At 45.7% G+C, this 18758-nt stretch overlaps 1 protein-coding gene across 3 annotated transcripts in view; it reads right to left on the bottom strand.

The window, feature by feature from the left end:
- Window positions 1–1347: 1347 nt before the first annotated feature.
- GCNT2 (glucosaminyl (N-acetyl) transferase 2 (I blood group)) overlaps window positions 1348–18758 on the bottom strand; it is a gene marked incomplete at its 5' end in the record, with an annotated part of 89258 nt that continues 71847 nt past the window's right edge. For all 3 annotated transcript variants that reach the window (XM_080805243.1, XM_080805245.1, XM_080805244.1), the window contains 2 exons: window positions 1348–3958; window positions 10178–10270. In XM_080805243.1, the coding sequence (XP_080661369.1) occupies window positions 3768–3958; window positions 10178–10270 (284 nt within the window). In that variant the 3' untranslated portion in view covers window positions 1348–3767. The remainder of the gene's footprint in view (window positions 3959–10177; window positions 10271–18758) is intronic.

Below are 18758 nucleotides of genomic sequence, written 5' to 3'. Positions count from 1 at the left end.
GTCATTTTTCCTCAAAATGGAGTAAGGGAATAGTAAGGGTGGAGCACCTTGCAGAAAATAACTAAGTGTTCAAGGAAAAAACCACAGTGATGGGGATAGGCCAAAGACGGGGCCAAGTGAAAGAACTACCTATGGCCCCGACTGGAACAATTAGAGAAAAAAAAATAGCATTGGATTATTTATCTTTTGAATATTTTATTTATTTATTTGAGAGGGAGTGTAAAAGAGAGATCACAAGCAGGGGGGGAAGGGCAGAGTGAGAAGCAGACCCCACACTGAGCAGGGAGCCCAAGGCAGAACACAATCCCAGGACCCCACAACTGCAACCCGGGCTGAAGGTGGACACTTCAACTGACTGAGCCACCCAGGTGCCCAAGGTAGTATTGGATTATAACCTGAAGTTTAAAATAAACATCTATGAGCCCCCCAATGATGTAAACAAATTATTTAGTAAATAAGTAAATTGGGGGAAAGAGACAAATCTCCTTTATAGAAGAATTCTAAATAATTTATGTAGGTATTTTACTCTAAAGAAGGTGGAACATAACTCCCTATTCCTTATATACAGGTTGCCAATAGTGACTTCCCTCCAAAGAGTGAGGTATGGAAAGGGGAAAAAACAGTGGCTTTCCAGTGGAGAAAGTCAAGTGATCAAGGTTAGCCACTGAAGTCAAGTGATCAAGGTTAGCCTCAACTCCGGTTAGGTCCCGTCGATGGAATGTACCCCGGCACTTCACCTCTGTGGTCTTCCTCTTCCAAACCCGAAAGCCCAGTCTAATCATGAGCAAAACATGGGAGAAAACCAGGGGGGCACTTTATGAAATAGCCGATTAGTATCCCTCAAAATCGTCAAGGTCATCATAGCAAGAGAAGACTGAGAAACAGTCATAGCCTGATGAAGCCTGTCGACTGAACGTCATGTGATGGGGCATTCCAGATGGAGTCTTGTAACCAAAAAAGGACATTAGGTATAAATTTAGGAAATCTAAATAAAATGCGCCATACTACTCTAATATGGCAGTAATGGGAAAGTGAGTGGGGTGTACATGTGAACTTTCAGTACTATCCGCACTTTTTCCTGTAGAGTTTCTGTAAAACTAAAGCTATTCAAAAATTTTAAGTTTAAGTATTTTGATTTATGATTTTATTTTTAAGAATACCTCCACACCCAACATGGGGCTCGCGCTTACAATCTCGAGACCAAGAGTTGAGTGCTCTACCGACTGAGCCAGTCAGGTGCCCCTTTACTTGTATTTTTTTTGTAAAAATGCTAGAAGAATTTCCTGGCTAAACATGACCTTTAGTGCCTATTAGCCAACCATCACATAAAAAGACACAACAGTCCCAAAGGTGAAAACAATATATTAATTTATTTCTAAGACAACAACGCAGAACATCATTGCAACCAAGGATGGGTTTAGTAGTTTCGGCCATCCCCACGGGCTAGCAGAAACCCACTGGCCCAAACATTACAATCTTCCAATATTAAAGAATGCAAGACACAGAGATGACCAGCAACAGACATGTAAACATCTTCTACTCCAAAAAAGAGTCTCGTTCTAGATGAGAAAGATCCAGTGTAAAACATTCCTTCTTCTCGGGTGGGGTCACTTAAAGTGGAAAAAAAAAAAAGATGGTTCTTAGACTCCATTAGCTCTGGGTGTGTTCCCTATGCTTCAAGCCTTTACCACTCTGCACAGCTACATCTTTTTCAGTAGCAACAAAAGGCGGCTTTACTTCAAAGGCACTCCCTTAAATACGATTAACACTCAACAGGCACAGTCACAGGAAAAAATAATAAAATTTGTGAATTAAAGATATCATTAGTTGTAGTCACTTTTTTTTGGGTTAGAATAAATATTAATATTAAGGAACTTAATGGATTTAGGAGGACAAGAGTAGACTTCACATTTTTCTGAGGTGACAGCACATTTTCTCACATTAACGCTGAGACCCTTCTTAAAACCTACTGTCTCTGGTATACTAAATATGGCTTTATTTCACCTTCTCTAAATACTCCATCTCAGGACATCGAACGAAGGAGACCAGTAAGAACATCCCGATCCTCAGAGAATTTGTTTCCTAATGCTTATTAACAACGTCTCTAAGCCTCGCTTACTTCATCTGCAAAATGGAGGCAATCTTGTGAGCCTCCCAGGTGTTGTAAGGTTTTAGTGCAACGAGCCGTAAGGGAGCTGCCGGGATGCCCACAACGCAACAGGCTTTAGCTTGCCAATTCCTTTCCTTCTCCCTTTGCAATGATCTCTGATATCTCTGATTTCTTTTTTTTTAAGATTTTATTTATTTATTTGAGAGAGAGAACGAATGGGGGGTGGGGGTGGGTAAGGGCAGAGGGGGAGGGAGAAGCAGACTCCCCGTGGAGCAGGGAGCCCGATGTGGGCTCGATCCCAGGACTCCGGGATCATGACCTAAGCTGAGGGCAGACGCTTAACCGACTGAGCCACCGAGGCACACCTAGACCTCGATTTCTAATTACTCATATTCTTGGCCTGATATCCCAAATCTATAACTTTGCACATGAAGTATTAAAATACAAGCAATCCGGGAGATTCTCTACAGCTGCCTTTTCGCCGTCGATGCTATTACCAAGAACTTTAGAGTGAAAAGGCTTCTGTCTTCCTTTTCTCCTGGTGTCCAAGATGGGTGTGGTGTACAACAGGCACTCAATAAATATTTACTGACTGCATGCTGAATGAATGAGTTGGATAAAAGAACGAGACGAGGGATCAGTGACACAGATGCTCACTCACAGTGGAGAGCTCTTAGAAACCTAGACGCTCTTATTAGCACTAAGCACTGTAAACCTACTCAGAGAATACTCTGGAGTCCTTGAAGCCTCGTGGCGTAGAACCTGGGCTCCATTTTGCAGGTAAGATCACTTCGGTAGGGGTGGAGGGTGGTGACTGAAGAGGAAAGTGACTCATTCTGAGGTTAGAGACTCGGGACAAGATTCACGCAATAGCACCTCTCTTCTAGAAGTATCTTCATTCTTGGGAACGTTTCGGCGTTCTCCGTGGAAAGCAACGGCAGGGGGACTAGCGCACATTCTAGACACACCCCAAGAGAAGTCCAGTTTCCCTGGGATCCCTTTGCTGAAGCAGGAAGCAGTGGCCACTGTCCGAAAAGCATATCCTGCCTCCTGTCAATGACTTTACCTTCTACACAGAAGTCCAGACACAGTCAACTGGAAATGCTAGTGTTGGAACTCGGGAACAAGACCTAGTTCTCCCTTCTGGTAGCTCAAGTTCTAAAGGAGATGGCTGAGTTGCCCAGAAAGCTCTTCTATGCCTCCGTGCGGCTGAGCCAAGAGGACTTGTGTCCATGAATGCATAGCTTACAGACCTGTCAGAGAAGACTCCTTCAAAGAGACACAATTCCTATTTCCCTCAACAGTTCTCCTTTTCTTATCTACAGTTCTCCTTTTCATGAGGACGTTTCTCTCCAGTGAGCATCTGGTGCAAAGGTCTGACGTCAGTTCAATTTATCACGGATCAGAGCATCAGCCCCACGTGGAAGGAGCATCGGGAGGCCTCTGGTGAGGCCAAAAGGCTGGCCTCGCCCCGGGCAGCCACCCTGATGGCAGAGTTCACAGTGTCCACAGATGTCTTCACACTGAACAACACAGCCAGGGTCTGCAGCCGTAACCTCACTCCGGCACCTCCTCCCCTAAACGAGGCAGAATTCTCCCACGAAGCAAGGCTCTTCTCCCCGGCTGCGGGCGCCCGCTGAGCCCGTGTTACAGGGCTTCAGAAATACCAGCTGGGCTGAATTACGGTTTCACTCTGATTTAGGGTTCTTTCTCGAAGCCTCAGCTCCAGGCATTCCACGGTGAGGGGGTAGGTGCTAAGCTCAAACTTGTTAGCGAAGAGGCTGGGCGAATTAATCAACCACTTCAAGTCTCCGTTTCCGTAGATACAGATGCCGTGTACGTAGCGGCCTGCGGAGAGGAGAACAAGAGACCGTCAGAACATGCTGGGTTTCCCAAGCTGGGGGCAGTGAGGCTGCCCAGCAGTAGAGTCTTGTCTACCTGCGGAGCGACTAAAAGGGTGCCAAGCGTTAGGGGCTTCTGATGAAGCACGATCGCGGGGGCCCAGCCCACAAGGAAGTTCAGCTCTTTATGGGAAGACGAAGGCACCCAGAGGTCCTTAAAGAACAGGACAGTGAATGGTACAGTACAACGGTACCATTCCGCGTATTAGCAAATGAGAGCGATGGAGGAGAGGTTCTAGAAGTGTACAGAAGGGAGAGGTCCCTATGGGTTGCCCTGGTCGGGCCTGTTCTGTGAGCCTATCCAAGGGCTGACTTTTTATCTCCACTTAGATGAGAATGAGTCTCCCTGAGAGGGCATGTCAGGACTCAACGGCTCACCCCCTCCGAGCTCCCCTGGGTACGTCTCCTCCTTTCTCTCACACCCCACACCCAATCTGTCAGCCATTCTGTCAGCTCAACCTTCAAAATACTGATGGAATTGGACCCCTTTCCACCACCTCCGCTACCACCACTGGGGCCCACACTACCTCCACCGTCCTGTCCAAATTGTTACAGTAATAACCGGATTCCGCTGCGACCACCTTGGTCTGTTAGTACGTTCTCAGCGCAAAAGCCAGAGCGACTGTTTTAAATGTAAGCACATCATGATGTCTCCTCTGCTCAAAACCCTCTAAGGGCTTCTCATCTCATTTGGAGTGTTAGGTCCGTGATCAAAGGAGCGAGACTGATACAAAGCGAAGGTCAAGCAAAGCTTTATTTCGTGCCAAGCATCGAGAATCAAACCGACCGTTCGGGGCCGCCTCTTAACAGAGAGGGCCACCCCTCCCTGCCTCACAGACTAACTTTTATAGAGCAAAGGCCATGTGGTTGGGCCTGGCCACACACAGGTGGCCAATGAGATTGCAACACATAGAGAAAGCTGCACAGTCATGCTAGGTCACACACGGGTGGCCAATTGAATTACAATTCACCCCATAGTGGCTATTTGAACTAGCCTATCACCTTGGTCAGAACTGGCGCCCAAAAGGCGGGGTCCACACTCCTTGGTAGCTAGGGAGACAGTATGCGCGCCCCACTGATTGGATGTCTCCACCTGGCCCGACTCATCCCTGCATTCGGGCTCTGTTGTCTCCACCTGACCTGACCCGCCCTTGTATTAGGGCTCTGTTATCAGGGACTGGTTGACCACATTCTACTGGTTTCCCGGGCTTGCTTTTAAGAAAGTTCCCCTGGCGGGGTGGGGAAAGGGTCAGTTTAAGTTTTACTGCATAAACAACAAAATCACTGTTTAACCTGATGGAATGCTCTGGCTAAGTAGGCCCTTACATGGACTCCTCAGGGTCTGGCCTTTACCTCCCACCCCTTGCTCATTGACTTACAACCCTTAATAACTCTTGCTTGGTCCCTTCGGCCACACTGGCCTCCTTGCTGGCCCCGAGCACACCACGCCCGCTCTACCCGAGAATCCACGTTGCTCTTCTGCCCCCGCCAGCCCCTTTCCACCACACATCCTGGAGGCTCCCTCTCACACCGCACCCCAGGCATCTGCTCCAAGACCGTGTTCTCAGTAAGGCCTCCTCTGACCCCTCTTTCCTCCTTCCCTGATTCATTTTCCTCTTGGCTCTCATGAGCAACAGGTAGACATGTGTGTCAGTGCCAGGAAGGCAAATATTTTGTTTATCGTCTTTCTTTCCAGATAATTGTTTATTGTCTTTCTCCCTAGACTAGAACATAAGGTTCCAAAGGGCTGGAACTTGAGGCCATTTTGTTCCCCTCTATGTCCTCAGCATCTGGGACAGAACCTTGTAAACATGAGGTGTTACATTAATACTACTGAACACACGGATAGAGAAGGATGGGTGGCGACTTTGTGGAAGGATGGACTGGGGGAAGCCATCGGGGGCACAGATGGTGGCTTCATTTGGGGACAATGCCTCTGGAAAGATGTGCAGAGGTGGAAATTTTCTACTAGAATTGGGAGTTTGGTTGGGAAGTGGGTTAGAAGAAGAATGGTAGGAAGTTGAACCTCTTTTCTAGAGGTTTCTTGGCATCGAGAAGAACGACTATGGTTGACTGACCTAAAACAAACTAAAGGGCTGGGCCTTTTTTTTTTTTTTTAATCCCATACATAGGGAGAGTCTCTGAAGATTTTTGAATGGAAGAATCAAATGGTGAAACGAGCTTTAGCAAGATTAATTTTGCGCAGCTTGGCAGGGTGCATTCGAAATCAATCATGAGGCCACACTAACAACTTAATGTAAACCAGAGAACTGGTTCAAAGTTAATGGTTGCCATGAGAGGGGAAGGAAAGGTATTAGAAACAGAGCAGAGAAGAGCTGACAGGACTTGTGATTAATTCAATGTGCCTGGGAGGAAGCACAAGAGAGACTGGAAATCACGGGGCACAGAAGCCAGAGTTGTGGGAAGTCAGAGAAGGACCCGGGGGAGGAGGCGGGGTTCAGAACTGAAGTCATAATAGCCCGTCCATGCTTAAGAGAGTGAAGTGAACAGGGGTGACTGTTTCAGTGTGATGGAGTAGAGGCTACATAGACAACTTGGTCTTCAGGCCAGAGGCAATCACTACACCCTGGAGAGAGAAGAGAATCACTACCCACCAGCACAGAGGGGGCAACACAGGAAGGCAGGAGAGCAAGGGGATCCTCTAGGGAAACCCACACAAAGCTGAGACCCCCCCAGATGGTGACACCGGTTGTGAGAATGGGTAGCTTTCCTCTCAGAACAGGAAGGAACAATGAGAGTGTGTCCAAAGTACCCTGACATGGAGGAATGGGGATGGCATGACAAACTGGTAAGGGGATGTCCATCAAATGTCTTGAAAGTTCTTCCTCAAGTTGAAGGTGTTACCTTTTGAGAGTAGAAAGGCCATTTTAGCCCAAGACCGAGAGTTTAAGGCGAGCAGGAAAGAGGAAAAGGACACCAGGAAGATAATGAGGTAAATAAAAAGAGTAAGCAGCCAGCCAGGAGGGTTTAGCCTCCCTGTTGTGGGGGGACAGTCTCCAGCGATGGTCTGCTTAGGCAAACACAAATGGCATAAAGCAGATGGTGGTGATCCTTATGCATAGGAATGGACCTTGTAGGGTCCAACGGCAGGGGGATCTGGAATGTCGAGTGAGAACAGCGTGGGACCGCTGACCCAGTTACACAGGCTGGACAGGGAGTCCTCAGAAGGAAGCTAGGAGGAGAAAGCAGCTAGGACCGCTGAAACCCTGGCAATCCCAATTTAAAAAAAGCTGCCACGTTTCAAACAACAACAACATATTTTAGATGTGAGGATATAGCAATGAACAAATTGGGTCAAAAATCCTAGCCCTCCTGGAGCTTCTATTCTACTCCGGGGAGAAAGACAGGAAGATACAAAGTACATAAGCGGGTGAAGAAAACTAGCCGAGCGACAAAGAGATTGTAATCAAAGGGGGAAGCTCCAAGTTCAAGACCAGGAGCTAGAGCGGTCGGGTGATTGTAAGTGCTGACAGGGTCTAGAGGGGGTACACGTCCACGGGTTTGGGACAATTCCTATTTCTCGCCCCCAAGGGGAAAAGGTCCAGATCGTCCTCCTGACTCGCTGCTCCGACGCGCACTGCTCTGTGTTCTCCGGGTTCTTTTTCTTTTCTCTCTCTAGTGGTTTGGGGGACAAACTATTTTTATGCTCTGGACCGTACAAGGCTTTCAGATGTTCACTGGCGTAACAGGTGCTAAAAGAAGAAAAATGAGACATTTCTCTGAGAGGCTTGGGCTGCCCAAGCTTGGTACCCTAGGTAGGTCCCTGGCTCGGGGCTCCTCTCATGGGCCCACTTGTCATGTGGTACGTAAAAATCCCTCTAAAAATGTAAACCTGACTAGCCTATACCTTCTCTATGGGGTAGGGCCTGGACACAGGTGAGGACAAGGAGATGGAAGGTAGGCTCTATGGAGGGGCAGGGGCTGGTGACGGATGCACAGGGGTACAGGAGCTTCCGTGGTGGAGATTAAAGCCACAAAGTCATGACGTCCCAATGGTCCCTGCCATGGAGGCTGAAGTCCTCCTGAGTTACAGCCGGAGAGACGCAGCAGATCCGAGGATGACCACAGCGGTCCCAGAGGGAGGGTGACAGGGTTATGGGAGGACTTCGGGGAAGGCAACACATCTCAAATACTGGGACCCCCAACTGATGGTGATGATGGTCTCTTTTCTAAAGAAGACCCAGGAGACCCCAAAGCAAATGTCCTCTCCACCCTCCTCCTTCCACCAGGAGGGTGGGCCTCGATGAAATGCAGGCAGGTGGCACGGGTGTCCTCTGGGGACAATACGTTGGCTGATTAAGGTAAAGACATGAATACACCGAGGGGCAGACTGTACAGTGACATGAGGATTTGCCACCTGCAGCGGAAGCGGATGCTCAGAGAGACAGGAGAAGGCGGTGGGGAGGAACGGAGAGCTGCCGAGAGGCAGCCATTTGGAGGTTTTCCTCTGAAACGTAAGGTGTCGATGAGATGGCCCCGAGAGGGAAGCCTGAGACTGCACATAGACGGACTGATGGACGAGTAGAGGTGGCAAAGCTCTGTCAGCAGAGGGAGCAAAGGCCACCTCCCGTTATGGGCTGAGTTTCCCCCTCCCCAAATCCACCCGTTGAAGTCCTAGCCCCCTGCCTCTGTACCTCAGACTGTGACTGTGTCTGAGACAGAGCTATTCAAGCTAAAATGAGGTCATACAGGATGAGCCCTAGTGCAGTAGGAGTGCTGGGAGGGTAAAAAGAGGAGATGAGGACCCAGACGCACACAGAAGGAAGACCACGTGAGGCCATGGGAAGTAGGTGGCCATCTGTGAGCCTCTCAGGAGAAACCAAATCTGTAGCCACCTTGATCTCCAGCATCCAGCCTGCAGGAGGGTGAGGAAACACATTTCTGTTGTTGAAGTCACCCGTCTCTCATACTTGGTTACGTGAGCCCTAGTTAATGAATACCGTGCTCACTACATACCAGGCAACAGTTTAAATGGAATGTTGACCAGGGCTGATGAAAGCCCTTCTTTAGAAAGTCCTACAGAAATGAAAACTACTGGGGCGCCTGGGTGGCTCCATTGGTTAAGTGTCTGCCTGAGGCTCAGGTCATGAACCGGGTCCCGGGATACAGTCCCTCTCGGTGGGGAGCCTGCTTCTCCCTCTGCCCACCATTCCCCCTGCTTGTGCGCTCTCTCTCTCTCTCTCTCTCTCTCTGTGTCAAATGAATAAATAAAATCTTTTAAAAAAAGGAAGAGAGAAATGAAAACTACTTAAACTTTCTCATTCTTGTCCATTTGGAGGAAAGATATCTCTTGTTAGTGTTGCCCGTCATCGCGCCAGAACAGCAGTGAGTACCTCCAGGCCCGCTGGAAGCCCACCTGCAGGGGTAGCAGAAGCTGGTGTAAGGGGTAGGGTTGGAGGTCCAGCTTGCTCAGTGGTGAGAACATGACATCACTTCTCATCTTGACCACTGTCCCGTCCTAACCACTGCCCTCCCAAAAGGAACAGAAAGAGGAATAAATAAGAAGAAAGCAGAAACTAGCAAGAAAGTATCCTCAAAGTTGAGGCCACCTCTACCCCCACTTGAAAATCATGAGCTAGAGAACATCAGTGAGATCTATCTACCTTTCTTTCTTTTTTCTTTCTGTCCCTCCTTCTTTCCTTCCTTCCTTCCTTTCTTTTTTATTTATTTATTTTTTAAAGATTTTATTTATTTATTTGACAGACAGAGATCACAAGTAGGCAGAGAGGCAGGCAGAGAGAGAGAGAGAAGGAAGCAGGCTCCCTGCTGAGCAGAGAGCCCGATGCGGGGCTCGATCCCAGGACCCCGAGATCATGATCTGAGCCGAAGGCAGAGGCGCTAACCCACTGAGCCACCCAGGCATCCCTTTCCTTTCTTTTTTAAATGCAGCCTCCACGTCCCGCATGGAACCCAATGTGGGGCTTGAACTCATGACCCTGAGATCAAGACCTGAGCTAGGATCAAGAGTCGGATGATTAACCAACTGAGCCACCCAGGAAATCACCTAAATTTACCATGTCTTGAAGCCTCTAGCTACTCTAAGAACACACAGATTGTTCTCCATGAGAACCCCTGTATTTCACAACAATGTTCACGCCAACACCAACAAACTGCGTGGCCTCAAAGTGTGGAATGAACAGCTCACCATGGCAGCCTCCGTGTTTATCTTCCATGTCGATCCACTTTATAGCCCTGAGGTTACCGGTCCATGATGCATTTGGCATGGAGCCAGGGACACCTGCAATGTTGATAAAGAAGAGAAGCAGAAATGAGAACCAAGAGATGGGTGCCAGTTCACCAACGAAGCCTGCAAGTTATGCTTATGTTTTCGGTAGATTATTTTTCACATTAGATTTTCCTTCATGGGTGCAAAACCTCAAAAGCTTATGGCATTAACAGTTGGTGGTTATGACCCCACCTTGCCACTAGTGAAAAAAAGAAAAAGAAAAAAATATATACATACGTATAATTTTTTTGGTTCTAATGTGTGCCCAAGCCTGCAAAATAGAGTTTAAGAAATACCATAGCTTGAAATCATAATAAAGATGGAAAAGTTGGGAGATTTGGGGGTTATCTCTTAATGGCCCTCAACGGAATTTACATTCAGTCCTAACATTACAGCTCTTTAAGACTTTTCAGATGACTTGTATCTTAAAATGAAAGCTCAGAAAGCAGGCTACTCTAAGTGCTAAGCACTAATAAGTGAAAGCCCTTTATACGAGGTTGCAATGTTAGGCATACAGAAGGGAAATATCTTGTTCACTACTTATAGACTCAAACACATCCCTTAACATGCTACCTTTTTAAAATTATTTTTTTGTTTTTTTTTTGTTTTTTTTTTTAATTTATTTATTTATTAAAGAGAGCGAGCGAGTGAGCACAGGCAGACAGAGTGGTAGGCAGAGGCAGAGGGAGAAGCAGGCTCCCCGCCGAGCAAGGAGCCCGATGTGGGACTCGATCCCAGGACGCTGGGATCATGACCTGAGCCGAAGGCAGCTGCTTAACCAACTGAGCCACCCAGGCGTCCCTTTTTGTTTTTTTATAAGCAATCTCTATACCCAACACAGGGCTCGAACTTAGGACCTCAAGATCAAGCATCCCACGCTCCACTACTGACTGATCCTGCCAGGCCCCCTGACACATTATTCTTTTTATTCCTTAAAGTGCTTCTTGAGCATTTGGTGTTGCCAAGCATTGTGCAGGGCCCTGGGGAGAGAGAGAGGAAATGGACCCAGTGAAGATGAATTGCCGACCCCAAGCGGTAGGTTTGAGCTTTGAGACTCCCCACTATGAGGAAGACTGGTGTGCACTGACCCACTTATCTTCTCTATTTCTTTCCCCTGTTCTTTGGCCCAAAGTTTTGTGGCTGACCCACTAACTAATCAGGAATCAATGCACTTTCTTGAAATGTAAAAAAGAGCCTTTAAAAAAGAGAAGAGGGCTTTGGGTCCCCACGAAGCCAGGGCTTTTCCTCCTTGGCAATACTGACACTTCATCTATTTATTTATTTTTGCATATTTTTATATTTATTTATATTTTTATTTTATTTTAAAGAAATTTATTTTATTTACATTCAATGAATGAACATACAGAGCATTACTGACACTTTAGGCTGGATGATTCCCTGTGATCAGGCCTGTCCCAGGTGTTGTGGAACTACTCAGCAGCGTGCCTGCCCTCTACCCCCCGGATGCCAGAAGTACACAGCCCTCTGTTGTGACAATCAAAAACATCTCCCAGTGTGGCCACATGTCCCCCAGGAGGGATGGTGGGTGCACAAAACTACCCCATTTGAGAAATGCTCTGTTAAAACATCTATTTATTTATTTTTTAGAGAGAGAATGAGAGATGTGCACGCACGCATGAGTGGGAGGGGCAGAGAGAGAGGGAGAGAGAATTTCAAGCAGACTCCCTGCAGAGCGTGGAGCCCAATGTGGGGCTTGATCCCGGGACCCTGAGACCACGACCCGAGCCGAAATCAAGAGTCAGACGCTCAACCAACTGAGCCACCCAAGGCCCCCTGTGCTAAACCATTTCGTATAACCCTCTCCATCTCAATAAATTTTGGACAGTTCACAGAGATTAAAGGGTCCATTTTATATCCTATAGAGTAGTTTTACCCCAAGATTTCCATTACTGGAAAGTGGGTAGATGGGAATCAAAGGTAAATGCGATAAAAGAGAAATATTTTGTTTCATAAGAGCTCCAGCAATTTTCACCGGTGAGCAATGAAAATCTGAAAGTTAATTCTGATGTTAACAGTACCGTGCTCGTGACATCTGTACCCAGACTGTAACAGTCCTTTCTCTGAAGACCCAGTAGGCAGAATAATGCCCCTCCCCATGACATGCATTCCAAGAAGTCTGGATCCTAACCTCTGGAACCTGAAATTATGTAATGTTACAGGGAAAAATGGAATTCAGTTTGCTAATCAGCTGACCTTAAAATAGGGAAATTATCCTGAATTATCCAGGCTGGACCAATGCAACCACAATGGTCTTTTAACAGCGAAGAGGGAGGTGAAGAGCTGGTGGCCATAAGAAAAGGCTCAGACCCTGCAGAAAGGAACGGAGCCCAGTCAACACTTTGGTTTTAGTCTGGTGAGATGATGTGTCAGATTTCTGTCCTAGTAAGATAATACATTCATGTTGGTTCAGCTGCTAAGTCTGTGGTAGTTTGTTACAACGGCAAACAAAAAACTAATATGCATACTAAATGAGAAAAAAAATTATCCAGGATGACAGATATTTTTTTGTTTTTGTTTTTGTTTTAATTTTTTAATTTTGATAAACATATAATGTATTTTTATCCCCAGGGGTACAGGTCTGTGAATCGCCAGGTTTACACATTTCACAGCACTCATCATAGCACATACCCTCCCCAATGTCCATTTCCCCAGACAGATATTTTTTAATACGAAAAAAAAAATGAGACAAGACCAATACTTTTCAGAAAGTTTAATTGGATTAGGCACATGAATACGTTTCCTCTTCAAGAACATTAATAAAAATGTGCATGTTCAGAAGAAAAAAAGCTCTGTTCTTTTGCCCTGGTGTCACATGGTAATTATATGATGACCTAAATCAAGAATTGTACCCAGGTTTCCCAACTAAAATTAAATTTTGCACAGCCCTTCCTGTAAATGGCATGATCCCTACTCCTAAGGGCTTGCTGTAAGACAGATCCTTTTTTTTTCTTGCTGCCAAACTCGAAAAGTTTGCTTATAAATACTGAGTAGTCCCCAAGAAAAATACCATTTATTAAGCAATATTTCTTCCTATTGCTCTGATTTGCATTTATTACTTTAAAAATTACTTTAGCACATGCCTTTCCCAAGAGAAGCTTCTTTATTTTGTTCTTAGTACACATTTTTAAAGAATCTAGAATAAAACTTGCCTTGGTTAAAGTTGGGGGGTGAGGGGAGGACACTCCAGGAAACATGGAAATAATTTGGTATATTTACTTGTGTCAACAAGATTAGCGGACATGGATGTAATTTTTACAAGTCTATTTTGGTGAAAAGCTACAGCAGAAAAGTGCGAACACATCACCGTAACAAAAAGTCCCTACTCTCCTGTACGCGATTATGTCTTTTAAAGGATAAGATTTTTTTTCCCCTCTTTCATTCTCATGAATATTGATCATCACAAACTGACTCTTTCTTGGAAACACACTCCATTATTCTAGAAATAAGATGGTGACATTTATAATTAATGACTGCCATCTTTACAATAAACACATAACAGGCGTGCCTGGGTGGCTCAGTCGGTTAAGTTTCTGCCTTCGGCTCAGGTCATGAACTTGGGGCCCTGGGATAGAACCCGTGTTAGGCTCCCTGCTCAGCGGGGAGTCTGCTGTGTGCCTCCCTCTGTGTCTCCCCCCCACCAACTCATACGCACCATGCTCTCTCCGTCTCTCTCTCAAATAAATAAAAATCTTTAAAAAATAAAAAAATAAATACATAACACATGTGAACTTCCTGCTCATGGAATTACAAACCTCAATTTATTTTTTTTAAGATTTATTTATTTGAGAGAAAGCGAGCGAGAAAGAGAGAGCAAGCACAAGCTGGGGGAGAAGCAAACGCCCCGCTGATGTGGGGCTCGATCCCCGGACCCTGGGATCGTGACCTGAGCCGAAGGCAGACGTTAAACTGACTTGGCCACCCAGGTGCCCCAGACCTCAACTTCCATACTTGGTTTACCGACAAGTCTCAAACATATCTGTTTAAATATTACTCATAAGTGTGCAGACAAAAATTACATTTTTCCAAGTGGAATCAGAGAGAGGGACAAAGTTGAACTCTACTCTGTCTTTTCTTGCAAAGAATCCCGAGGCCCAGAAATACCTGGCATGAGTGGGCAGAGCCCCTGGCTTTGTTGGACTGGGAACTTGGGCGTCCCCTGGGAGCTTGTTAGAGACGCCGAATCAGCCATCCTGCCCGAGAATCGGCACCCTCACAAGATCCCCAGAGCATCCCGGCACGCGATCGAGCCTGAGCAGCATTGCAAAGAGGACGTAGCTTCTGTCTCCTCTCTCCTTGAAGTCCCTCCCTCAGCCTTCACCAGGTTTCCGGTTACCTTTTCTTTCCTCCTTTTCCCCACATTTTGCCCTGATGAAGAAATCTGGTACTATGTACCTTCCATCCTTTGGTTAAGTCTGCAAACCTGTCTGCACCGCAGGGAACACAGGCATTTGAGTAAACCACTCAAATCACTTTCCTGAAGACCATGAACCCCCCTCCGGTGGGGGAAAGCTACGTTGAGCAGAAGACCGGTCCTCAGGGAGCCTTGACCTCACAGCAGGGGGCCCAGGGAGGGATTCTCAGTCAATGTTAAGGGACTGAATGGGTGAGGCACGTAAGGGTTGCCCCCAGCAACTCAGTCTCCAGGGGTGCCCTAAGTGTGTGGCTAAGCCAGGCCTGCTCGCCACCTTGGTTTCCCAACAGGTCACTGTACAATGTAGATAAGAAGATACACTCATGCTCTACCTCTCGCTATCAAAAAGTATTTATTCTCCTCTCGTGGCCGAGGCCAACCTGTCTCGGTTCGCCCTACAGCAACTGCTTAAGAGGCCATCAGTCACCTATTTGCCACGTGGGTCCTGCCTTGATAAGGCAACTCGCTTGATAAGCCTCCGCAGGGCTTCCGGCGACAGCTCAAACGTCAACTCAGTGTGAATACTTTGCAGGCATCGCTTGATTATTATTGTCAGGGAATAATGGCAAGCGAGAGCCTGAGTGGTCTAAATGTACCGTGTGCCTACTACGCAGTGATTTAATGGGGCCTGGGTTAAAACAGACGTGGAGACCCCAAAGCTACTGATCGCATCACTTGTGCTGACATCCGATGCTCCTTCTACTTCCTAAAATTATCTACTAAGCATAATTTTCTCCCAGGGACGACCCGCAGCAGACGCCCCTGCCCCGGCCCCCGGGGGAACACAATTTCCCACCGCGATTGGGGAACTTCGTTCTTACCCCAGCTTTGTCACTAACCAGTTCTGTATCCTGGAACCATCACTTAAGACCGTAGACTCACCTTTCCAGTGAAATCTAGAACAGATTGGCGGATTTTCAAACTTTTAGACTGCAATCCACAGAAAAACAATTTATACCACTGCAGGCACATACACATACATAAACGAAAGTTTCACAAACGACTTAGTCTTATTATGTGTCATGCACCTATTTTGTGTTATTTTCTCATATTCTGGTCAAAGCCTACTGAAGTGATTTCTGGATCCACTCATGGGGAAAAGTGCTATTTTAAAAATACTGGACTAGGGGCACCCGGGTGGCTCAGTGGGTTAAGCCTCTGCCTTCAGCTCAGGGTGCTGGGATCGAGCCCTGAATCAGGATCTCTGCTCTCCGGGGAGCCTGCTTCCCCCCTTCTCTCTGCCTACTTGTGATCTCTCTCTCTGTATCAAATAAATAAATAAAATCTTTTTAAAAAATACTGGACTAGATGACTATGTTTTTATTTTGCTCTTATGATTATGATTATTCTTACTTGTCAGGATTCTAGGAGCGCAGTTATGGGGTATATGAATAAAGTCTACGTTCAATTCACCCGTGTCCTAGGAAGGGTCTCTTTTGCATTATTTCTAGGTTGGGGCACAAAGGAGACACTAGTATTATCCGAGAAACCGTTCTAAACCATCAACTCTAATTCTCTCATTTGCTCTTCATAGGCTTATTTAAACAAAAGATTTGAGGTACGTTTACAGAGTAACCAAGAATGTTTTTCTTGGAGCTTAGCCATTATTAGTCAAATAACTGCATTTGTTGAATAAATGAATACGGTTCTTTGAAATGCAAGTTTTATTTATGTTGACCTGACTTTCTCCTTATTGTTCTCACACAGTGTGGTCCTCATTTTGGGAGACCTACTTGTGCTAACAAATTCCAGCAACTGCTTATTTTTGAAGCTCAGATGTATACTTTTTAACTTACTGAATAAACAAGGGCTTTTCGTTTTAAATGTCAAAAGTCAACCCCAATGCTCCCAATGCTCACCCATTAAGGTCATGCTGTAAACTGGTCTAACTCTGGAAAATTTGGAAATACGCAAAGAAAGCCACGAGAACGCCCAATTCCCTCTGGCCCTTTAAACCAATAGCTTCAACGTGAGCTAGAGACCTAATTTCCTAAGTGTAATAAGTATCTATATGTGAAGATGATCATTTAGGCATTATTTATACATAATGATTAACAGCACAGGCTCTAAGGTCAGAGTCCACATCTCAAATCCTTATCTCTGCTATGACTGGTTGTGACCTTGAACAATTACGTAATCTCTTTAAGATATCACGGACTAATCTTCAAAACCTTACAGGGTTTTGTTCACATTAAATAAGATAACGTATGTCTTGTGCTTAGCACCGTGCCTGGCATAGTTCCCTAAATAAATGGTTGCAAACAGAATCCCTCTATTAAAGTCACCGGGACCACTGTAGCTGCGGAAGAGACTGCTTCTTTACTATAACCAGAAGCAAGTTTACCAGCCTCGGCGCTCCTGACATTTGGACTGCAATGACGTCATTGCGGTGGGGGCTGACCTGCACACCAGAGAATGTGGAGCCTTTGTCCATTAGATGCTGGTAACAGTCCCCACACCTGTCCCATCCTCCTACCTCCTGCCCCCCACCCCTGACGACCCAAAATGTTTACGGATGTAGCCAAATGTCCCCTGGGGAGCAAAACTGCCCCGACTGAGAACATGAAATTGTGCATTATTAATAAAATCATGTGCAAATATTTACGTGTAAAATGAACATTTCTTTTAGCTTATAAAACCTTTAATGTTATTGCTTTTATATTTTTCATACATTTATTTATGAACCTCTGAGGCTTACTGGCTTTGCTGACTTAGTCATGGCACTTGTGACTGTTCTAAGAATAATTCAACAAAAGACAAACGCACAATGTTCAGTGGTGATTTGCTTTATCAACAACAAAAAAAGGAAAATTACCTAATAAGTGGGAAATGTAGTGTGAAGTAACTTGTAGCCCTTTCTTCTCATTGTCAATTGGGGTCATGTTTAGCAATAAAATGGTATGTTTTTATTTTTACCTACAAAGTTGTTCATTAATCACTTAGGATTTTTGACACATGAAATTTACTGAAAGAGATGTTGTCTGTTTTCTTAATGGATGTTTCTAGAGTTCTGCAGCTTTGAGATCATAGCGTAATATCCTTAAACCCCGGCATTCAACTCCAGTGATTGTAAACAAATTGATTGTTCTTTCGTTGTAAAAGGAAACGATGAAATGAGTAGAAGGAAGAAAAACCCAGAATTTCAGACTTGAGGGGATTTTAGAAATTTTAATATGCTTTACTACTTTAATATATTCCTTCTCATTGGCATGCTGTGTAAACTAGAGCCTAGGAGATGTAAGTGATTGCCCAGGAGTATGGGCATGCTAGGTGACTTACGGAGTTTGTTTCAAGACAACTTACTCAATTATTCAATCAGTTTTCTTGAACGTTTCCTATGTTCTAGAGTAGATGTTGAGGATAAAGCTATGAATGAGGCGTTCTTGGAGCTTTTGGCCTAGTGTATCCAGAAGGGTTTATTTTTATTAATATTTCTACTAGCAGCCCAGACTCCTCTACTCAAGTCTGTCCTGGACAGTCTTCTGGGGAAGAAGAGGGAAGGTCAGTGACAGGTTTAGAAAGGTGGAAAATCTTTGACCCAGAACAGTTCAGATTTCAATACAACCCTAACCTAAAGGCTGACCTTGACCCACTGACCCTCTGCCTACATTTCTCTTCGGCTGCTTAATACCTTTAACTCTTCTCAAACACTCCTTTTAATCACGGGACATTTTTCTGAGACGGTGAAGACCTCCAGTTTCACAGTTTCAGGCTTGGAGGCTGTCAACGTTGCCTTTCTTTCCTCCCCTAAACCACGACAGCTTTCAAAATCCTTCATCTTCGTGATGAACCCAAATCCAGTAATTAATCCCTTCCAGCGGAGGCTTTGCCATTTTGTGCAGTAGGGGAGCTCCCAACTGATGTCCAGTCTGCCGGTGGTTCCTGGTATAAACCCTCCCTGGCTTATAATGGTGCTGCTTCCCTTTGCGGGCATTGTCCTAACTCAGGGGCTGCCCATCTCTCGCCGAGACTACTTTGAGTGCCTCCAATCTGTCCACTTTATGGGCAATACCACTAGAGGGCTTTCTCTATAATCACCGTTGACCTTGTTTACCTCCTGTTTTGGGG

This window comes from Martes martes, assembly GCF_963455335.1.
Source record: "Martes martes genome assembly, chromosome: 6".
Classification (NCBI taxonomy): Eukaryota; Metazoa; Chordata; class Mammalia; order Carnivora; family Mustelidae; genus Martes; species Martes martes.
The sequence above is the reverse complement of the archived record's forward strand: the minus strand, read 5'-3'. Positions and strand labels throughout refer to the sequence as shown.